General features: G+C 33.2%; 5 protein-coding genes across 6 annotated transcripts; 3 read left to right on the plus strand and 2 right to left on the minus strand.

The window, feature by feature from the left end:
- Nucleotides 1-60: 60 nt before the first annotated feature.
- On the minus strand, nt 61-10,343 carry LOC114876841 (abhydrolase domain-containing protein 2). The gene is made up of 7 exons (XM_029188709.2): nt 9,895-10,343; nt 4,570-4,742; nt 3,768-3,935; nt 3,028-3,214; nt 2,753-2,951; nt 2,521-2,671; nt 61-2,397 (listed from the first exon to the last, which is right to left on the minus strand). Exons 1-7 carry the CDS (start codon nt 10,047-10,049, stop codon nt 2,228-2,230), a joined length of 1,203 nt encoding a protein of 400 aa, XP_029044542.1. The 5' UTR covers nt 10,050-10,343; the 3' UTR covers nt 61-2,227.
- LOC114876842 lies at nt 4,749-18,848 on the plus strand. 2 transcript variants are annotated; one of them, XM_029188712.2, is made up of 5 exons: nt 4,749-7,312; nt 7,388-8,824; nt 17,336-18,422; nt 18,495-18,581; nt 18,645-18,848. In XM_029188712.2, exons 3-5 carry the CDS (start codon nt 17,397-17,399, stop codon nt 18,708-18,710), a joined length of 1,179 nt encoding a protein of 392 aa, XP_029044545.2. In that variant the 5' UTR covers nt 4,749-7,312; nt 7,388-8,824; nt 17,336-17,396; the 3' UTR covers nt 18,711-18,848. The 2 variants fall into 2 exon arrangements, with proteins under 2 accessions (XP_029044545.2, XP_029044544.2); XM_029188711.2 differs by having other exon boundaries at nt 4,749-8,824.
- Nucleotides 10,551-11,855, plus strand: LOC114876843 (small lysine-rich protein 1). The gene has a single exon (XM_029188713.2). It carries the CDS (start codon nt 11,581-11,583, stop codon nt 11,851-11,853), a length of 273 nt encoding a protein of 90 aa, XP_029044546.1. The 5' UTR covers nt 10,551-11,580; the 3' UTR covers nt 11,854-11,855.
- LOC114876839 (structural maintenance of chromosomes protein 5) lies at nt 11,865-16,288 on the minus strand. The gene is made up of 12 exons (XM_029188706.2): nt 15,975-16,288; nt 15,581-15,908; nt 15,180-15,518; nt 14,983-15,111; nt 14,041-14,905; nt 13,820-13,949; nt 13,502-13,748; nt 13,018-13,425; nt 12,714-12,941; nt 12,441-12,620; nt 12,254-12,349; nt 11,865-12,177 (listed from the first exon to the last, which is right to left on the minus strand). Exons 1-12 carry the CDS (start codon nt 16,076-16,078, stop codon nt 12,028-12,030), a joined length of 3,204 nt encoding a protein of 1,067 aa, XP_029044539.2. The 5' UTR covers nt 16,079-16,288; the 3' UTR covers nt 11,865-12,027.
- Nucleotides 18,849-18,983: 135 nt separating the features above from the next.
- Nucleotides 18,984-21,437, plus strand: LOC123987618. Its single transcript, XM_046288766.1, has 3 exons — nt 18,984-20,115; nt 20,174-20,260; nt 20,377-21,437. Exons 1-3 carry the CDS (start codon nt 19,093-19,095, stop codon nt 20,458-20,460), a joined length of 1,194 nt encoding a protein of 397 aa, XP_046144722.1. The 5' UTR covers nt 18,984-19,092; the 3' UTR covers nt 20,461-21,437.
- The last annotated feature ends 657 nt before the right edge of the window (nt 21,438-22,094 follow it).

Here is a 22,094-nt window from a genome sequence, read left to right on the forward strand (position 1 = left end):
TTTAATGTCGAACGCTTCACGTCTCAACAAAGGATGTTTCTTTTAATGATACAAACATAATTGTTCATGTACCCATCCAAGGAGAAAATTTATTTTCAGTGCAGACAACTTATTTGTTACAAAATACAATTGCTTGGAAGTAACAAACCCTTCATTGGATAGAATACAAAAATGCTTACAACAACAATCTATTTCTAATCTATCAGTTGCGTACAATCAATGAAAAAATAATTTTACAAACTATGATTCAAACAGATGTTTGATTTCCGATGAATGTGATAGCAGAACTGAATCTAAGGCACTTTCTGCTTTAAGCACCTCATGTTTACACAAACATACATTATGGGGTACACGTTTAAGTATAGATTTTCTATACTTGTTCATATATCAAGTCAAATTATTGGTCGATAGAATAGAAATAAATACATTTTCTGTCATTCAAAAACAAGCATCCTAAACGACAGTAGTACTGCAAAGAAAATTGGTACAAAAAGTTGTCTAAATTCACAAAACTTTGTAATGTGCGCGTGTAGTAAATTCTTTTCTGTCGTTTCCAATCATTCGTTTAATTCCGTTCTTCTCTTACATTGTACATTAATATATAAATATCCGTAAGTTACCACACATATAAATTGTTCGTAACTTTATATACAATGCTAAATATACGACAGTCTGAAAATATGCTGATTGATAACGAGACGATCGTTATCCAGGGAAACTTAACTAACTATTAGTTGCACCTACGCAGAATTTACCCTACGAATAAATAACTTAAATTCGATAACTAAAATATTAAGTAACTGTTCGTTGCAAAAAGAAAACGTATAGTTGCGATATTATTGTCTTTATATGCATTTTCATGGGGGATATTCGTACGCGATCATTGAACAATATTCATAGAAAGCTAGATTACGTTTCAAAGTATTTGGGATGTTTCGATGATTTATCTTATCGTTACAATTAAGTCACATCGATTGTATGGAAACCACTTAATGAGTTTAATAATAATATTGTAATTGGACCACAACATTTTGTATCTTTTGTCACAATGATTAAAAGTGAAACAAAGTCTTAAATTTTCTGATTTTTGAAAACATCAATGTTATATTAGAGAGATAATGTTGTACAAATAACTCATTGTGGTATCGCTTGAGTCAGCTTGAAGCAAAATATAAATTAACTTCATTTCAACTTTAAATGCTTTGTGTATGAACTTCATTAACAAGGAAATATACATATACATACTCAATCAATCAATCAATCAATCAATCAATCAATCAATATGTATATATGTCGAAATATATATTAAATTTAATTGATTTGAAAGAAGATGAACAAAATTTACATATGCTAAGTAATATAACCGTAGAAAAAATATATTCTTTATGTATATGCTTTCCATGTTAACAAAGTCAGTGCTACTGTTCTACTCACACAATAAATTAAATATGAATTAATGCTTGTCCTATATCATTGAACACAGGATATGTAAACATAATTTTTCTGGAGAGAACGAATTCTATGTTCTCTTTTCCGCTTTTTTAAATTTGTAACTTACAATCTTCATTGCTATTAATAATACATCATGGTTCATAAAATTAAATTTAAAAAGAAAATTTAATTATAAATCATTTTATGCTATTAATAGCAGTAGAAATACTGTAAGTATGGTATTTCATTAATTTAATAAGACGTCTTCTCGTTAAAAGGTCAATCATCTTTCAATTTTTCTCAGTCTGTAAAGAAGAAACGGGAATTCCTATCGTTTTTTAAACCGATCAATTAGTCCAGTTTTTCTTTACGATTTTTCTATAACTTCTACATTCCAGCATTCCCTTATCAAATTGCCCTATCAAAGATCCCTGAGTGAAAAGCGTCAATGATCAGGACATAAGATAAATAAATCATCGTCGAAGTGTTTTTGTTGTGTAAAGATGATTCTCTCCGGTTCATTCGTCAAAACTATGAATTTTGTCGAGACAGCTTCATGAAATATTGTCCACCGTTCAATCTATTTTCTCTTTGCTTAAATCCGCGATTACAATGTACACCGTCTCACGAATCCTGAGACGATCTACACTAGAATCTCATATTTATCGTGTAGTCACTTTCTTGGTATTCGAACCATGATCAAGATCTTATAACAAGACTGTAGATCATGTACCACACCGATTGACGGCTGAACGTTTTACTTAGGAAGTAATTATGACGATGAAGTGAAATCAGGTTAAGAGGCTTTCAGTGATTTATCTGCGTGCGCTAACGTCAGAGACCCAACGAGGGAGACCAATGTACGGTCTAACCATGTGATGGGGTTTGGATAGAGAAGACCACCTTCGTAGAATCCTAGATGTCCACCATGAGCTAATTCTATGTACACCGTATTAGGGTGGTTTTCTGAAAAAGAGACATTAATAATTTAGTAACTTTTAATGAATGAGGGCTATGATTTAATTATCAAATTTTGAACAGTATATTCTGCACCATCATGTGCTATTTAGAGGAATAATTTATACCTACTCGCATGTTCCTTTATGGGCTCTAACAACATTTCAGGTACAATGGGGTCATCCAACGCGTTGATGAATACCATGGGTGTAGTAACGTTATCCAAATAGAAAAGGCAGCTACTCCATTTGTACATTTCCTTTACAGATCTAAAGTTATGTACCTACATAACGATATTTTGAATTAATACATAAGTTTCATGGGTGCATTTAGGGGGATATACGGTTATTATATTATTCCTCGCCTTCCTCGTGTAAGCTTCATCGAGTTCCGGTAACGTAGCAGCGGAAATGATATCCCGTTCATTTAAATTGTACTTTTGTTTAACTTCATCCGACAACAAAATATTCTTATGCTTTAAAATAATATTCTTCACCGATTCCGACATAATGTAGAGATAGAAGCGTCTGAAGTTTTGCCAGTTGAGTAGGAACTTTGTACCTCTATAAAAAGAAAAAGAAGTCAATGAATCACAGATACTATAGGTGTTTTATTCTATGAAAATTAATGAGTACTTACTCAAGGGCATTATATCCTTGGCAAATAGATATGCCACCGATTATGTTGGATATTTTATTCGATCCTCGTTCCCCTAAATACTTAGTGACGAGATTACCGCCCAAGCTAAATCCAATGCAAATTATTTTTGTGTTCGGATGCTTTTCCACCAAACTCTGTATCATCGTGTGGTAATCGTCGGTGTGTCCTGTAAAATTTACGCCGAGCCAATGTTCAATTACAAATTCAATTAACGCCTCGCCGATTATACGGCAACACGAGATCCTTGAGAGTGTCATGACCTAGGTTCTTCAAGTTAATATTATTCATGACTTTCGTGCGTAAGCGGTGTCCTTTTAGAAATCATTAAAAGCTAGGTCAAGCTATGCTGTTTTTCTTTGTTATAGAAAACGCAGCTAGGATTTTTTCCTAAAGTGGACCATAGATTTTACAAGAAGATTTTAGAATCTGAGAATGATAAGGGGACCAATTTTGGAGGGAACTAAGATCCTGCATCCGATGCAGGCTTTTGCAGTGCAACCCACAAAATTGCAATAATCGTCTAAAAGAAATAATTTTGTTTTTATTATCAAACGATAAAGACAATCTCCAGGGTGTTACTGTTTACGCTCGAAAACCATGAACTCCACGAGGCACCGTGAACTGTAACTGAACTATCAAATTATCGGTTGTAACAATTCCCAGGATTACGATCGAATATTCTGTAAACAGAACGATTTAAACGTACATATTTCACTTACCATATGTAAAAATTCGTGGCGCAGTAACTTTTACACTGGACAGAACACCGACGTAATTAAGTACTGCACATCTATACCCATGGCATTGCACAAAGTGTACGAAGGTTCTTATGTAAACACTTTCAGAACTGTTGCAGATCCCAGGACAAATGGCAATCGTGACATCATCTGTATCGAAATGAATGGTAAATAATATCGTCAGACGTTCGGTGAATTTTTATCGCACCATTTACAATATGTTACAAGTCCATTCGCGATGAATAGAGAGCGAAAGAATATAATTTTTTTATATCAGAATCATTCAAATGCAAAATACTGCAGTTAAACAATATTTTTTAATCATTCGACTTCTTTGGAATTTTCTAGAATCTTTTAAAGAATTATCTGTTCCATTGTTCCACGTTTTTAAAGATAACCAGTGGGTATAGCAGCGTGTAAATTATTCGTTGAAATTGATTCCATACATTACAACGGACAACTTCGAAGTATTTTACGTTTAAAATATTTCTAACATTGTAGGATATAATTTATTGCAGAAATTTTTATCTACAATCGTTATTAATTAAAAGCTGCATCAAATGCTCAAATGATTAGATCAGAATAATGGATATCGTGTTTATCAGAGTGCATTAATTTTATTGACTATATACTCGTGTTTTCCACGTTTAATCTTTATTGCATTATCATCAATTTTTGTATTCTTCTCTCTATTAATTAATAGATATCTCACCTGATCAATACAAAATTGATATTTTAAATGAAACAATCATTTAATTTTACACGAATGCAAAAAAGAACTGACCTTCGTAATCGTTGGTTAGAGGCTGATAAAGATCGTAGGTGAGAGTGGTCTCATCCGGAAGTGCGATGTACACTCGTTCACCAATCGGCCAAGGGCAACGGACGCGTCCAATAACACTGTGAACGATGGTTTGTACGTGGCCACTGAAACCCCATAACCTTGTTGGTTTATACCTGAAATGTGTGAACAAGTATCGTTACATCCTTGAATATCACAGACTCCAAATTGGTCGCGTACAATATAACCAGTCTGCAGGTGCATCATATTATAATGTACTTATTTTATGGTGTCCTATAAGAAACCAAATCCGTTTTTTATTTTAAGTAAAAGATTTTTCATTTTGAGGACCAGGTAACCCACATAGTTAGAGAAACCGGTCGTAAATTATTATCTTCGAGTTCACGATAATTAATGAAGCGGGTACTCATTAACGGAGAGTAGTAAAATTTCTTTCACGAAGTAACTGTTAGTACAAAGTATAATTTTGTTTTTCGCTCGTCGAACCAGTTCTACATCGAAGTTCACAGATCTACTGTACTTCCAGAGAAAAATTATGTGAAAGTCTGTTTCTTCTTTCATCGCGGGAATATCGCGATTTTTGCTCGTTTACAGTTTGCACAGATATAGCGCGGTTGTAAAGTCTAAATATGAAATTTACAAATCATCCACGTTTTAATTTACGACTGCCCTGTATCTTCAGACTCAACTTCACCAGGCAAAGATTATTAAGCGTACAATGGCTCCCAGTGGATCAGTGGAGCAACAAAGATATAAATTCAAGTACTCGTAAAATATCTGGTGTTAGTAGCACGGGGGTAGAAAACCATGTTCCTTTGAATGATTTCCATGAAAAGATTTATGGACGTCGAAAATAGGTAAATAAACTATGTTACGAGATGATGAGGGATCTTTAAGAAGGACTGTTTACTTCCTCGTTGGAGAGAAGTAAACCAGGTGCAAAGTCATAGAATTTCTACCTGTAATTCATTTACATGGGTCATCAGCGTTTTTCACCATGAATGATAAATTTGTTTCCAAGTTTCACGAGAAATAAATCAGGTCACCAATGTGTACATAATATGAAGTGCACGCGCTTGGGGTATGAATATTATTCATTGGTTAAATTACAGAGCAATTTAACCAATTCTTGTGAATCAGAAGGGGTTACCCTGGTGTCACTACATAACACCAAACAAACAAAAAATACTGATCGAATTGAGTAACCTTCTTCGAAGTCGGTTAAAAATCATAATTTCTTTGAATTTTGATGTAAAATTCTGTTTATTCCAACATTTTAAGACGACGGAAATATCTCGATACCCTTGAACTTGTTACATAGAACCCGAGCCATGCTAACACGCTAAGCATGAAATCAAAGGCTTCAGGGTAGAAACACGAAAGTGGGTCAAAATGTAACATTACAATATTCGATTGTACGAAAGTAGCTATTGTTCTAAATTCTTCGTATCGCACTTTATTTGTCCGTTATTTTACGGTATCTGCGATTCGCGAAAAATAATTAAACTTTCTTTTTCTAGTTTACACATGTACACATTTATATCGAGGTTCGTTATTCACTATCCAATATGTTAGCGGTCACTAAACCAATGCTTCTTACGAATAGACGAGTTTATCGATGAATCAGAATGTAACCTTGATCTTGAGGACCACAGACCAAGCTGATGTTTTGTGAATTAATTGATAATTCTTTTTTCTTTTTGTAATTACAAAATACTCGTCTTATAGCTGTGATACGACGTAAATGAAATTTACGAAGTCACGCATGAAGCGAATTTCACTTGCAACAGTTTCTCGACGAAGAAGGTGAAATCACCATTATAAGTGATTAAAGTTTCCTTTAACTGGTACATTGTAAAAAGTTGTCTTTTAACCCTTTGAGGACAGAGCATTCGTAAGCTTGCAGATAGTATTATTAATTTAAAATAAAAGGAGTAATAATTACATCCTTGAAAGAATATATTATAAATTTTTACTATCTACACTTACAGCTTTAATTACTTCATTAATTATTATTCATAAGAATATTCGATAAAGACTATTACCCGAGTAATTGTATTTCTTTAAAAACATTAATAATAAGGATTCTAAAGCTGTTTAATATTTCTTATAGTTATATTTTGTATCAAAAATATAACGCAATACGTACAAAATTACAAATCACTGTGACGATTAAGTTTAAACACACATATGCGTCGATCGTCCTCAAAGGGTTAATTCGTTGTGACTTGAGGGCGTAGATCTACCCTCTGTGAAATTAACCGTTCCAAGTAAAATGATCACTTATGGTAAATTGTCATAGAGAAACTCTTAATGATACACAGAAGCAAAATTGCAACCATAAGAGCGGTAATTAATATTTAATTAGAAAGCTTGCTAGAGGAATCAATTTCTTCTTACTCCATTCAATTAATAATTACTGTTATACAAGTTTCTCGTCACCTTTTCCTTCAACCATAAAAAAATTTATTGTTTTTCAAGCGTTTTACAAGCATTCAAAATCACGGTTGAAGTATAATCGATGATGCAAGCTTGCAGTTTTTCTTTTTACGTCGCGTTACGATAACGTGGTTCGCGAGGCAGGAAATCAAAATTAAACGATAACATTGTTATCGTAGAACGTAGAAAATTGTATTGTGAATAATGAATGATGCGTACTGGTCAGTGTAAACGGTGCTCGGGAAAAGCAAACTTCGCTTTGCTTGGCAGGATGAAAGCAAGCGAGGTATGAATTATTAATAAGAAAGAAGGCTAAGAAGAAATTCAAACGTCCAATTTCAATCGATGAACTGTTCCATAGGTCTGTGTTACGATTAACTCGACCGTCGTTGTGGAACGATTAAAGAATAAGTTGCAAGAATGATTTCACGACTATGTTGCGAAAATTGGACTTCATTATTGACACGGAAGTAAAAGCGAAAGCAACGAGATTGCTAGGAAACGCGATCACTCGATAAAGTACAGGAAGTCTTTTCCATGGAGATACACTGACTGAATAGCTAGGCTATTGCTTGGTATCGATTAGTATGGCATTAATAATACCGCGAAAGGCATCTCTATTCAATCAGCAGAGGTTATTAATTTACATTTATGTAAAATGTATGAAATATTTGATTTTCATCGGGAAAGAAGTAACAAACGAATGACTTTATTAATTATTATTCATAAGAATAATATTCGATACTTCTTCTTTCCACCTTAACACTTTGAATCAACAAAGACTATTACCCGAGTAATGGTATTTCTTTAAAAGCATTAATAATAAGGATTCTAAAGCTGTTTAATGGTTCGGATATCTATAAATATGTAAAACAAGACGTACGACGGTGAACGAAGTAGCACGCGAAATGTCTCGTTAATCATTTATAATTTTCTTCTTTTTTCCTTTGGGGTCGTCGAAACGAATACGTAGTTGGATTTAAAAAAGTGACCTTATCTTGTGTACTTACATATCAATGACCCCGAGTATTTATTTACATTTACTCGCGACAAAATAATATATCATTAAAAGTGTTAAAATGTTATCTTGTCTATTCGAGAGTACATCATATTTAATTTAATAAAATCTTGCCAAAAAATCAAAATACCTTGGAATAATGGTACTATCAATTTTGAGAACGTTGTGTACTGTTTGATGCGGTCGTATGAATAATTAACCCTTTGCTGACCCAACATACAGGGGCGTAACTAGGTAGGGGTGTAGGGAGCCCTTAAATTGTAAGATTCTAAAATTCCACAATTTCAAAACTCCAGTGTATAATATATACTGTTTACAGAACATGTTTTGCCATTTCAAAATTGCATTCCTATCAATCTCTTTTTTTTTAATCCGAAAAGATCGAACAACCATTTAATCAAACAACTTTATCGTTTGATAAGCTGTCCGATATTTCTAATTTATCAATTAATAATTAAAGATACTGTTACAGGAGATACTAGAAAATTCTTTCTTCATCACGAGGATTAGCAATATCTGAATCATTGGATGGTTCCATTTTTCAATTATTCCACTCTTTCGAAATTCTTATGAAAAATTTATAACCGATAGCTGGTGAATCACCATGGCTCTAGATAAATTTTTGCCACGTTGGAAGATAACGTATTAGTCACAATCTTCCGATAAGTGTGATGCAGCCGCACCAAGGCATTTGTTACAGTGAGGTCATAGCCAAGATCAGAACCAAACTCATTATGCAATACTCAAAATGGAAGAAACATTCGCTGTGTAATTTTTCTCGTAAGGGTTATTTAAAGATTTACTTTTAATTGCATTAACCTCATTTCAATCTTAATTTCAATTATTCATTTCCATACGACGTATCACATTCAAATTTTTATTGTATCACATCTTCTCGTAATTATAAAACAAAAATAAATACAAATTGCTATGTTTATTTTTGAACATTCCGAGGGATATCAGATGGTAACGAAAAGACAAATTGGATCCATGGGAGACGATGATGGTCCGAGAACCTTCGGCAAGTCTGAACGTAATTTTAAACCAATGATTAACGTAATGTGTACGTAAAGTGTAGCTAATTAAGGAGTTATGCCACAGCTTATTTTTAAAGAAACTTTTTTGGGAGTAATTAAAATATCTTAGGAAAATAGATCATATTTTATTGTTCTAATTCTTGAAAAACATTTTTCAAACCTCACTTAAAATATCAAAATATTTCTTTTGGCAAGCATCATGCTGCAAACACCTGTTACTAACAATCTAAGTTGTAGGACAATCTGTGAAATAATTGAAATATAATCTATATTATAATTAAGCCATAATTGGTCATGTAAGGTTTATCAGCCCCCACTACTGGGCCTTGAAAATTATTTTCAAAAATATATTGCACGAGCTACATGATAAAATCGCGGATGGCTGATAATTTCAAATACGTTATAATACGTTGTTACGTTCCTCGTGACGCGATTAGAACGATTGATAGGGTCATTGTCTATTAGTGAAAACTAGATCACACCCGTGCTAAACGTTCATCAAAAGTAACGTCTGTTACTGACACCCTTCGCGAATTTTCGATATTGATCGGATAAAACGTTTTCGAAACAATGTCATCGTAGATGTATCGTAACGCGAGTTAATCATTAAGCATCGAAGAGAATCTGCCATGTCTGTATCCTACAAAAGAGAACGTGTCTGTAGACGCATACGAAAAATATCCGGCGTCCTGGAATGCACCTAACCTCACATTCTTTGGTATCTCCAGACACCATAGAACAAGAAATATATTTATACATTCAAAACATGTATATATATATATATATATATGTATATAATGATGGATAACTTACGGTTCTCCTATGACAGGTGCAATTTTAAGAATAGTCGTGAGAAACGATTGATCCTGACAAATGATCAATGGCTTCTGCGGCGAACTGTTTACGTTTAATATCCTGAACAGGATGCACAGGATCACGGCAAATACGGCTAACAATGCCGTAGACATTTTTTTTCTCCCTTCGCTATATGTTATGTCACAAAAATTCTATTTTCGTTGGATATTTTACGTCGACGTACCGACGCTCTGAAAAGAAAGTTCGACTGTTCGCGTTGAATCGCACGAAGCAACGAGTATATACGCTCGAAGGTTTCTGATTTGCTGATACGAAGAGAACGTGATTCTCGCGGCAAGGACTGTATGCGACTATTTCGCATTTGTTTTACCGGCACTTCTTGACGGTCGATTTGCGCGTGCCTATCAATAGTTAAGTTCGCGGAACCTCCATCTGTCCGCTCCGCTCGAAGCTCCGATACAAATTAAAGCACGGCTAAGAACACGAACAGAAATGAAACTTGGACGATTCTGTACTGAGTATAAATGCAGTGAGAGACACAGCTCGAATGCAGGCCATGAAACACTGCCGTGGGGCCAGTTCGCATTTACTGGTATTCAGAATCCGCTAACCATTATAGGACGTATATATACGTCCACCTTTCTTCTCTTCTTTCTAACTTGTCAATTACATGTAGCGCTAGATTGACTACCTTGTATTTCAAGGAATAATTCTAGAGTTATGTTTCAACATTTTTTTCTTTATTATCAAGAGTCGAATTGTACAGAGAAATATTTCCGGTTTTGAAGTAGAAGCACGTTCGAAGGTTTTCAAGATTATAGATGTTTCACGAAAAAGTCACGAAATATGCTGTCCACGTGTCATTAACCTCTTAATTTCACTGGATCACTTCACGAGAATATTTGATACGTTGTTGAGGTCAAGGTCGTTCGATTTATTCATGGGATCGATATACTTCGATAGTCGATTGATGCGAAAATGACTTCCGTTACCGTATTCAAAAACCATCGCGCCAGTCGGTCGTTATTCCTACTTAATGTTGTTTCGTGTTCATAAATAGAAAGACACTTAGTTCGGTTCGTTCAATTACAACAACATAAATTGTTTCCCAGACTTTGGACGTTAACAGATGCGTTTCGCATCCTTCACCTCCAAATGAGGGCGGCGTATTTTAGGAACATTTCTGTCCTTTTATGCCCAACGAACATTATCGACTGTTCTCATGCTTGTCCGTACTTTTAAATCTCACACTCTTTCTGTATTTTTAAGTCCACTCATCTTTTTATCCGCTTATTTGTTGCCAACAGCACACGGTAACCCATCTTTTGGCGATTTATCATTGTGTTATAGGAATGTTATTTATAAAAGTGTGAAGTGTTTCTAGAAAGAGCAGTGGAGATTATTCGTTTCGATCGATAATGAATGTGGGGATTGTGGAAAAATTGGGACTTTGAACTTAAATTCAATTTCAAGGGAAATATCGCGTCATTTTGCAAAACAAAAGTAATTATGCACATATGTAGATTAGTTATAAAAATATGGTTATTGATGTAACAGAAATCGTGGCAACCGTTATTGAAATAACCGAGTACATAGTAACGACTTACACATACAATAAGTTCGATGATATAAGAACTACAAGTTCTCCTCTTTATGAATTACTTGTTATTCAAATAAAAAGAAATGAGGGGTAAAAATAAGAAGAAACCCATGAAAAATAACGGTAAGAACGGGAAAAAGAGTAAAAATGGTAAAAATAATAATGGCGGGAAAAGTAAAGGTGCAAAAAAATCAAGAAAAAGTGGTGGAAAAACAAAATTCACTATGGACATCTTCAATGAAGAAGCCATGGAAAATGCTTACTACACTTGTCACAATATCATGGATGTATTAAAATGCAGAGGATTTCCTTGGCCGGAAGCTCAGAAGAAAAAGAAGAAAGGAAAGAAGAAGTAAAATTCATATGCTTCTATGACAAAGTATTCACAAAATATATTTTCTTTTTCGTATAATTATATCATATTAAACGTTCTGTAAAAATATATGAACTATGAATAATTGTATAACTCTGATTTACATACTCTAAAATTATGCAACATTATAAATATATCCTGAGGAGAACAATGATAGTTAATCATCAATAATATTCTCTTTTTCCAACGTTTTAACAACATGTTTGCAATAATCTTCGGTATTGAATTGTGTATGGTTAATCATAAATGGTCCATTAAATACACAATGCACAGTCACTGTTTTAGAATATTGTAAGTTAGGTAGCAGCTAAATAAAAAATAGATTCAATGTTATTAGTAAATTAATTAGCATTGTATCTAGAAAAAAAAGACAATATACTAACTTTTGGAGTAAGCAAAAAATATTGAGAACTATTTGGTCTTCCAGTCATTCGTGCGAGTAAATCAAATACTCGCCTTTCGTTTACTGCATCCATACCCTGAAATAAGAATGAAAATTTATGAAATCAGTAAATTATAATCATTAACACTAACGTGGTGCTAGGTGAAAATCAACAGTGTTAAAGGTACCTGATTAATTTCATCTACGCATCGGAAAGGTACTCTAGTAAGTTCTTGAAGTGAAATCATATAAATAGCAGTGGTCACTGCTCTTTCTCCACCACTTTGATGATGTCTTGTCAATTCATGTAATTGATCAGTATCCCTAAACTTTACTTTGATTTTTAAGCCATACTGATCAAAATCCATCTATAAACACAAATTACTTTTATTATAACTCAACATTTCACCTACTGGAAATCTATCAATAGACATTTCTATCTCTATTTCACAATATCTTACGTTATTTTCTGGTTGAGCCAACGTAACTTCGCCAGCGCAATTCATTGCCGAAAAATATGAGCTAAAGTTTGAATTAATCTTGTCAACAATGCTCGAAAGAGGTTTTAGCCATTCTTCTCGCAACATATTCATCCTCTGTTGAAGTGTTTCTAAATGTTGTGTTTCTTTCTGAATGAATTCCTTCAAGTCTACGATGGTTTTTTCAATATCTTCGTATTCGCGTAATATCTACAATTAAAAAAGTTAAATATCTGCGAATAAATAGTATTAATTTATAATCTATAGTCTTGTTTATGATGCTAACGTTTTCACCATCTATATTGTTTCCCATACAAAAAACTTTTGCTTGCGCGATATTAAGTTCATTATTAAGTTCTTCAATGGTTGGTGGCAATTTACTGAAAATCTTATCCAGAGAGGCAAACCCTCCATCTGTAGGACTAATGCCATTAGTAGTTTGCAATGCTTCGTTGTAAACCCTTTCTGTTTCATTTTTCATTGGATTCAATTCTAAACTAATTTGTCGTACTTTCTCCTCTTCTACCTTAAGTTTGTCTCTCATATCCTGAGAATCATTTATTTTCATTCTCAGTGATCTATTTTGTAGTTTTAATACTAACTCGGTTTGTTCATTTTCTGTAGTGTATTTATAATATTCCTCGAACTCTTTATTGTATGTTCTATACATTTTTAGTTGTTTGTTCAAAACATCCTGAAAAGTACATCAAAAGATATTGCTTACATGCAATACGTATAACAATAACAACGTGAAATGATAATAAACAAACCTTAATTTTATTAGTAAAAAGCTCTTTTATTTTATCAATACTGGTACGTTCATTTTCTAAACTTTCAATTTTTTTCTCCACCATAGATATTCTAGATTTCAAAGCTTGTACTTGTTGGTAATCCTGTTGAATCTTATTTCTACTAGCTCTCTGCTCATCTAATTTTTTATTCTCTTCACACATTTGTTCTTCAATTTCTTTCATTTTATTAAGTGCATTAACTTTTTCTTTCTTTAATCTTGTCAACCTAAAATCATACTTTTATTATAAACTATTTACAGCTATAATACTATTTGATGTGTTAAATTTTGAACAAACTTTTGTTCAATGTTTGATAACTTAGATTTATCTAATACAATAGATAATATTCCATTGCTTGAAACTGATCGCATTGTAGTAGATTTCTCCCCTGTGTATTTAGATCTACTGACTGAATACGAATTATTTCCTGAAAAAAAAGAGTATATATATATATACACACACATATAAGTAATTCAATTAATTAACCAATTAATTGAACTAGTACACGGTTTACTTACGACTGAAATAGTAACGTATATTATGGGGTATAGAATCAATATTATCATCAACAAGATTTGTTCCTACGGGTATATTATTTAAATTATACATAGTCACTAAATATTTCATAATAGTGCTCGGTGTTTCAATCAGTGACGCTAAATAATGAGTAAAACCGAACTGTTTAATATGTTCTAAAGGAACATTTGGCTCCATGGAAACATGTTTCGTGGGATCAGAATGTACAGCATTTACTTGTAATTTCTGTTCGCCTCTTAAGAAATGTAATAATAAATTCATGTCTTTCTTGTTTTCGCAAACGAACGCGATTAAATCGCGATATGGAATAGTATTTTCTAAGTATTTTGCGTATGAAGCATCTTTTACATTTATATTGAGCAATATCGGTTCGTGTATTATCCCAGAAAACTTATCGCGGTTGTCTCTTAACCAATGTACCGCTTTATAGGTATCCAATGATCTCTCCCTTAATAATTGCAATCGTTTAGCATCAATATTAAGAAGTTGTAGTTCCGTTTCCTGAGCTCTGATGTCTAGATTCATACTTTCCTCTTGTTGTCTTAACGCGGAATGTTTACTTGTTAGCATGGCAATGATACTCCTATGCTTTTCTATATTAGACGATATTTCTTTTTGCTGTTTCATTAAGGTGTCCTCAGACCCAATGCCCTTTAATATCAAAGACAAATCATCCTCAAGTTTATTTTTTTGTTGCTTAACCACATCAATATCATGATCCCGTGCTTCTTCTACTTGAATTCTGTGTTTGCATGCAGTTTCGTATTCTTTAATACCATTCTCGAATTCCAAAATATCATTCAACATTCCTTTCATCTTCGAAGTCTTAATTTTCACTTTATTATTCTGAAATATAAAATAGTTACAGGGTGCTCAAAATGCATGTTATATATTATTTTGTAATTTAAAACATATAAACTTACAACATCTGTCTGAGAGATCTGAAGTGAGTGAATTTTTGATTTTAGTTTTTCTATTAAATCATTAATAGGTTTTATCTCTGATTCTAAAGATACTACTTTTTTACGTGCAGCTGTCATTTTGCTTTTTAACTGCAAGAACAATGTACATTTAAAGAACTTTAATATTTAAAAGTAATGAATTTTATTTTATGTTTTACCTGAATCAGTTCTGTACGTTTGTGTTCATATATCATCCATGCCTTTTTCTGCTTCAAAGATATAATTTTTTTCTTTATTAATTTCCTTTCTTTTATACTGCTAACACTTTCTTTTAGTCCTTCGTATATCTGAGATTTTGATTCTAATAATCGTTTTTTACTTGTAATCTGTGACTCCAACTGTTTATGTTCTGATCTATAGTTTATTAAATTTGTATGATGTTCAAGTATTATAGGATCACCCACTGATCTTTCTGTATTTTCTAATAATTCTTGTGCATTCATTTTAGAAAAATCTTGAACTTTGTCTTGTGGAAGAAATTGACAAAGATTATCCACCTAAATATAAAATAAGAAATGAAGAATTTTAGATGAAATTGACATAATATTAATATTAATACCTGAATATCTAAAGTCTTTGTTAGATTTTGTATTTCTTTAATGTTTGAAGAATTTCCATTTAATAACCACAAAGATTTCCCCTGTATATTAAATTGTCTACAAATGACAATGTCATCCTTCTGTCCATTTGTAAGATGTATTTCAATCTTTGCTTGTTCACATCCTGCTTTAACATATTCTGCTACATGAGTTGCACGCCCAATGGTAGTAGGTTTACCACCTAATCCAAGAACAATGGCACAAACAATTGTAGATTTACCAGTACCATTAGGTCCAATAATTACATTTAAATTTCTCCCAGGTTTTAGAGAAACGCTATTATAAGTTCTGTAACAAAATAAGCATTTTACATATACTGAAATGATCAATCAAATATTTTAGAATAATACTTACACGAAATTTTCTAAATACATATAAGAAATTATTCCTTTATTAATACTGTTTTTGTTCATGATGTTGTTTGTACTGAGTTGCACCGAAGTTGGCGCACTAACCATTCACACCGCGTCGGTTTGCCGATGCGGGAATAAATATTTAATGATAAGTAATCATTATAAACTACTTTCAGTCGGTGTCATACAAAAGCTACGTAGCTATCACATTTAAAATTATATCAGTTCAAACAGTCTCACGTATTAGTCAGTCATACTACTAATTGCATAAGCACCAATAGGCGCGTGTTGGCGGCAAAGATACCTAACCTATTCAGCATTATCTCTTCGCCAGAAACATATACGTTTCTAGATGTGCCTTAGAATTAATAATTTTACGCGATAATTTTTATTTAAAAAGAAGAAAATATGTAAATGTATAGAATACATAAAAAATGTTATGGTTGTTTCCCATATAAAATAAAATATTAAATATATTTAAGCCATAAATAAGTAATCATTAGTAATCATTAGTAAGCATTAGTAATCATATGGTTTTAAAATCATTACATTATTATAATTATTTATCCAGTTAAAATAAATTGACTTCCGTATTGAAGTTTATATATTTTTGCTTCTAATTTATAGAAATTGATTACTCTTGCAGGCGATCTTAATAAAACATTTTATTGCGTCGTCAATACTGCTGACACCTTAACCCTTTCGAAATGGTTGTTTTATTTAATAGAAGAAAAATTTCAATGACAAACTGCGATATCGCGGTTAAAAAACATAATATCTATTAACAACAGTAAGCACAGGAAGTTGATAAAATAAGCTACGCATAGTACTCATTGACGTCAAATAGCGATAGTGTATAACTTTGAAAAGGAATTTTTAACACTTCTTACAAGCAACAAATATTATTTTAACCCAATTTGTCGTCATTATCTATATGTCTGTAACTACAAAAACGTTACTATATAACTTGATAAAAATAATGGAAATAAAAATTGCAAATCTTCTAATAATATATCAAATTACGAATACGTATTTCAAAAAATATTTCTTCAAGTATTTCTAATAATACTTCCCGGTAAATGTTGATATAAATACCAGATAAGGGTAGACAGAATCAATAAAATAGTTTACATCGTATTAACTTTATCGATTCATTTTAATCAAGATAATGCAACTATTATTCCCAACAATTTCTTGATGCAATGTATCGCATGCACCATCACTTTGAATACTTAGCGGAAGTACTAAAACCATCTTCCATTAGTGGATGATATTTTCTTTTCGTTCATTGATGCTTCAACTAGATTTGCATAAAAATGATTAAATGTCACTATTCTAACTTTACTACTGCTTCTTCACCAGTAAAAGGTACAGCCTCCAAGAAGAAGGTACTTTATATACTACTTCAAGAAACGTTCTGCAAATGTTCAACCAAGTACCAAAACTCGGTGAAAAGAAGATCAAAGATAAAAACGAAACATGGACATTTTTCAACGTAACAAACTACAGAACATTAATGCGTTATTGTATTTTCGTAAATATGTGCATTGGATTTTTGCATTTTAAAATTGTCTCATCGAGATACATATCAAAATACCGTTTCTCATTTTCCGCGATCTTGGTGATCATCTTCAGCATTTGTATGGTATTAGCCATATACAAAGTTAATTACGTTATGGAAATCGACGAGTCTGTGATTTTACACAGCAATTTCATTTTTTTCTTGAGTCCCATGATCGTTATATGTGGCTACATTTCAAATCATTCTACGGTACGAATGATTGAGAAAGTGGAAAATGTGGCTACTCTGCTGCCACCGAAAACCATTCGCAAATTAGCCAAACTAGTGTACGCGAAGGATGTGTTGTTATTCATCCCATCTATTCTGGGTTTTCTAATCACTGTGAAGGGATCTGGATACATAGTTGGCTGCACCTGTAGTTATGTGTTTTTCTCGATGGTAGCGGCAAACTCTTTGTACGTGAACAATGTGTACGTGTTGAAAGCTTGTTTCGAAAAAATAAATGATTCCTTGGTGAAACTGAACGAAACGGTGATCAACGAAGAGCCGCATCTGTTCAGCAGAGTATATCAATCGCAGGAAAATCCTGAGTTGCTCAAACAACTGAGAAATCTTAGAAAACAACATTTAAAAATCACTGCTGCTGTCCGGTCGATTAACGAGACGTATAATGTTCAAAATATCGGATCGCTTGTAATGACCTTCATTGACCTCACGTTTAATGTGTATCATTATGTGGTACTTTTTACTCAAGAGGATATCGTTACCGTATGGTTTTCCAATATTAATATGTATATTATACATTATACTTTCAATTTGATTTTGATTGTTTTGACCACCGAGACGACTAAGAGCCAAGCCCAGCAGATTGGTTGTAATGTTCACCGAATCGTCGTGAATACTTTTGATAAACAGACGACGATCGAGGTAAGGTGAAATGATGGAAAAATTATAAATAAAATCTCATTAATTTGAATTTATTAATTTATACCTCCGTAGTTGGAATTATTCTCTTTGCAAGCGCTACAGTGCCAAAGCACCTTCTCGGCGATGGGTCTCCCGATTGACGCAACCATTTTGACAAAGGTAAATCCATTTAATTTGTAATTCAAATTTGTCATTTAATTCTTTGATTTTTTTTTCTTGCAGATAGTGGGCTCTATTTCCACTTATGTGGTACTATTGGTACAATCTCTGCTTGTAACGCCCTGTTGAGAAAAAGCTCTAATGTAATGATTTTTAAGTGAATATTGAAGAAACAATTATGGTCGATTGACGAAGAACCTGGCATAAATTATCAACTTTCAGCACCTGTTTTAATCATACTAAAAGCACACTATGCAATCAGTTATATATTCACGTTATGCATTATCGTATTGCAATTTATTTTCTAATATCATGCAATTTTTTAATATCAAGAGAATCGTTCAAGCGTCCTAGATCGATGATTAAACATCAGTATCTCGAGTTTATTGAAAACATGAGCAGTCTGCTCAGTTTTATAACGAAGTTTTTTTCTATTAGTCAGTCCTACAGACAATTTTCGTGAATAATATCAAATTTTTTCTGCTGTCATTTTCCAAGTTGCGAAAGAACGATGTCTGAAGCTTGGAAGATAACGGAATTAGAGAAGAAGAAATGGAAACTATTTCACGCAACGGATTTCGTTTCGTTGATGTATCCTTGCCATTTCATCGCAAATATATTCGGAATTTTTCCTTTCAAATGTGACTCTTCAGGATATACGTTTTCGAGAAGTCGTGTCATTTATTCAATGATCATTTTCGCCACGTTTCTGATTCTGGTATTCTATACAGGATATCAAAGTAATTACACCGCATCGCTATCCAATAATCTACCAAAAAAACTGTATCACAGTTTGTATCTTATCATGGCTGAAAGCGCTGTCTTGTTAACGTACGGTCAATATAAAGCGATACTACGCTTTCTTCAGGAGCTCACGGAGGCGTCCTCCATGGTGGCACCAAAGGACTTCAACGACATGGCGAAATTCGTTCATTCAAAGGATATTTTTGTATTTTTATTTCTCTTAAGTCACATCTTCAATTGCGTTAAAAGTGGATACACGTTTGTAACAGTGCTAAATTTTACCGCTCTTTTCATGATGTTGGTGAATTTTATCATGGACATGTTCTACATTAACTCGGCGTGCGTTTTAAAAGCATGCTTCATGAAAATTAACGAAGATCTTGATAAATTTCGAAAACCCGCCACCAGGACATTTCTGCGTCACAAACAGACGACTGCCTCGTTGCTGATGAAATTGAAAAATTTAGAGGCGAAACAGCTGTATGTCACGGATATTCTACAATTACTGAATAAAATATTTATCACGCAACTCGTAGTTACAACGACCAAGATTTTCACTGTTCTTACTTTTGATTTGTACTTTTGTTTTTTACGGTTCAACGGTGGGGAAGTAGGTCAGAAAAATTTAACCTTTTGGTACTGGCCCTATATTCCTCCTATCGTATATAATTTTCTTAAATTCGTTACGATAATTTGGACATGCCAAATGGCGACTAGTAAAGCTGAAAAAATCCGCACTACTCTTCACGATGCCCTTAGCGAGGCGACCGATTTGTCGGTGAAACGCGAGGTAAGCTACAAATCCATCGAATCTTCAAAAGATGCATATAAGTTCTATTAAATTGCAGCTGGAGCTTTTCTCGCTGCAATTACTACACTGCGACACTGCGTTTTCAACGAAAATGTTCGATATGAACGCGTCGCTTCTTGCACAGGTAAGATTGCCCTAAATTTACGCAGTACAGTATATAGTGAAAGTGGCAAACTGAGGGCAAAAGCTTTAGTTTAAATTCTTCCCATTCAATTAAATTAGAATAAAACTTTATTGCAGGTCGTGAGAGGTAGCACCGTATACAGTTTGATACTGTTCCAATTCTTATTGCACTCGTTAGTATGCGAGGCCATGGAAGAGTAAACTATAAGAAATATTTACAATGTTACGTGATTCTGCGTGGCGCATGTATTTCTTATCGATTCTTTAGGAAGTCTAGCGAAAAGCACCGCTTGATGTGTCCATGCGCAAATACCTGTAACACTTTTTGGCCACTTTTTCTTTGGCTTATATATAAATCTGTAGCAGTTTTATTGTACGTTACCATGAAATCAGGTACGAGATTACGGGATGCCAGTTTATGGGATGATCTAATACACTGAACGAGACTCAGGAAATCGTCATGCATAATCACCGTGCAGAAAAAACATTTTGGTTACACTGAAGTGGTCCCAACGTATTTCGTTTTAAATCTTACAAGTATTTTCATAGCTATTAAATATTAAAAATTACAAATTTTCAGGACTATTTGTATGGGGTTAGGAATTTGTATGGGACTAGGAAAAAATATTTGATACTTTTTAGTCCGTCTTAAAAACGTGGAATATTAAAATTTTTTTTTTTATTTGAATACAATAATTATTTTCTGCTTTTGAGTCTTGTGTGTGTGAAATTTTTCAACGGATTGTAAACATTTTGACGAGATTATGACAGAAACATGTGGTAAATTTCAAGTTTGTTTCAGTTTGTTCCGTACGGAACATTGCACTGTTATCCAGTTCTGACCTATGTATAAAATTTCAAGTTTCTAGCTCATCGGGAAGTTAGTTTAAAATCAGTTGTAAAATTTGTTCCGAATAGACAAACAGACAGACAAGAATGCGAGTTAATAAAGATGCGGTAATAAATAGTAAACACAGTGAATTCTTTCAGAACTTTGATTTATTCCTTAGCACAGAACGTTTTAGAGTTCGTATCCAAAGTGGAGAAAAAATCCATAAGGGCACGACAGAAAGTCTGTTATCCGCTAAAAACTAGAACTATCAAAGCAGTCATATGACTGGCTCCAATATTTTTATTTTAAATTCTAAATTTTATCGAGGTATTTTTGTTAAAATGTACGTTGGCTATTGTCGAGATAAAGAATTTTTGACGTTCCCATCGGCGATTTTATTCTAAATGAAATATGTTGTAGCCCATGTGAAATCAGAAGGGGGGGGGGGGGGGGGGGGGGGTAAGCCATCATTTTGCCGGGGTAGAATTTGTTTAAAAATTACAGGCCTTCGAAGTTTGTAATTTTTGCCCATTTTGGCGAAAACGGGCTTCATTTACAAATTTTTAACTGTGGAACAGGTTGTCCAATCGAGCTACATCTGTTTTTGTTTTATTCAAAAAGGATTGAGGTATTATAAAATAATTTTTTCAACCTCGATAATTAACTTTGTGATGTCGAAAAATGTAATCAAATTTCATTTAGAACGAAATCGCCGATGGTGATGTCAAAAAGTGATCGATTTAGCATATAAAGACACCCATTTAATTTTGTATATTATTTTTAACTTAAAAATAGGTGTGCATCAAACGTCGGTAGTTCCAGTGTTAAGAAAAAAAAGACATCAGGGTGGCACCCACTCTATCACTCAGACCCTTCGGTATAAACCCTTGAAGGCCTATGGGTCCGATGACATTATGTCTATTATATTATCTTGACTAAAAGCAGTGCTTCACATACATAACACAATTCATTTGTGCTCACTACCTGACGAATTATTATTAAT

Source organism: Osmia bicornis, chromosome 14 (genome assembly GCF_907164935.1).
Source record: "Osmia bicornis bicornis chromosome 14, iOsmBic2.1, whole genome shotgun sequence".
In the NCBI taxonomy this organism is placed as follows: Eukaryota; Metazoa; Arthropoda; class Insecta; order Hymenoptera; family Megachilidae; genus Osmia; species Osmia bicornis.

Bases quoted from the DNA above. Each gene is read 5' to 3' on its own strand.
- LOC114876841 (XM_029188709.2), bottom strand. From the start codon at position 10,049: ATGTCTACGGCATTGTTAGCCGTATTTGCCGTGATCCTGTGCATCCTG. The intron at 3,215-3,767 runs GTAAGTGAAATA...TAAATTTTACAG, and splicing joins GCCACGAATTTTTACATATG to GACACACCGACGATTACCAC. The intron at 2,398-2,520 runs GTAGGTATAAAT...TCTCTTTTTCAG, and splicing joins GCCCATAAAGGAACATGCGA to AAAACCACCCTAATACGGTG.
- LOC114876839 (XM_029188706.2), bottom strand. From the start codon at position 16,078: ATGGTTAGTGCGCCAACTTCGGTGCAACTCAGTACAAACAACATCATG. The intron at 14,906-14,982 runs GTAAGTTTATAT...TTTATATTTCAG, and splicing joins AGATCTCTCAGACAGATGTT to AATAATAAAGTGAAAATTAA. The intron at 12,621-12,713 runs GTAAGATATTGT...TTGTGTTTATAG, and splicing joins TGGCTCAACCAGAAAATAAC to ATGGATTTTGATCAGTATGG.
- LOC114876843 (XM_029188713.2), top strand. From the start codon at position 11,581: ATGAGGGGTAAAAATAAGAAGAAACCCATGAAAAATAACGGTAAGAAC.
- LOC123987618 (XM_046288766.1), top strand. From the start codon at position 19,093: ATGTCTGAAGCTTGGAAGATAACGGAATTAGAGAAGAAGAAATGGAAA. The intron at 20,116-20,173 runs GTAAGCTACAAA...ATTAAATTGCAG, and splicing joins ATTTGTCGGTGAAACGCGAG to CTGGAGCTTTTCTCGCTGCA. The intron at 20,261-20,376 runs GTAAGATTGCCC...ACTTTATTGCAG, and splicing joins ACGCGTCGCTTCTTGCACAG to GTCGTGAGAGGTAGCACCGT.
- LOC114876842 (XM_029188711.2), top strand. From the start codon at position 17,397: ATGTTCAACCAAGTACCAAAACTCGGTGAAAAGAAGATCAAAGATAAA. The intron at 18,423-18,494 runs GTAAGGTGAAAT...ATACCTCCGTAG, and splicing joins ATAAACAGACGACGATCGAG to TTGGAATTATTCTCTTTGCA. The intron at 18,582-18,644 runs GTAAATCCATTT...TTTTTCTTGCAG, and splicing joins ACGCAACCATTTTGACAAAG to ATAGTGGGCTCTATTTCCAC.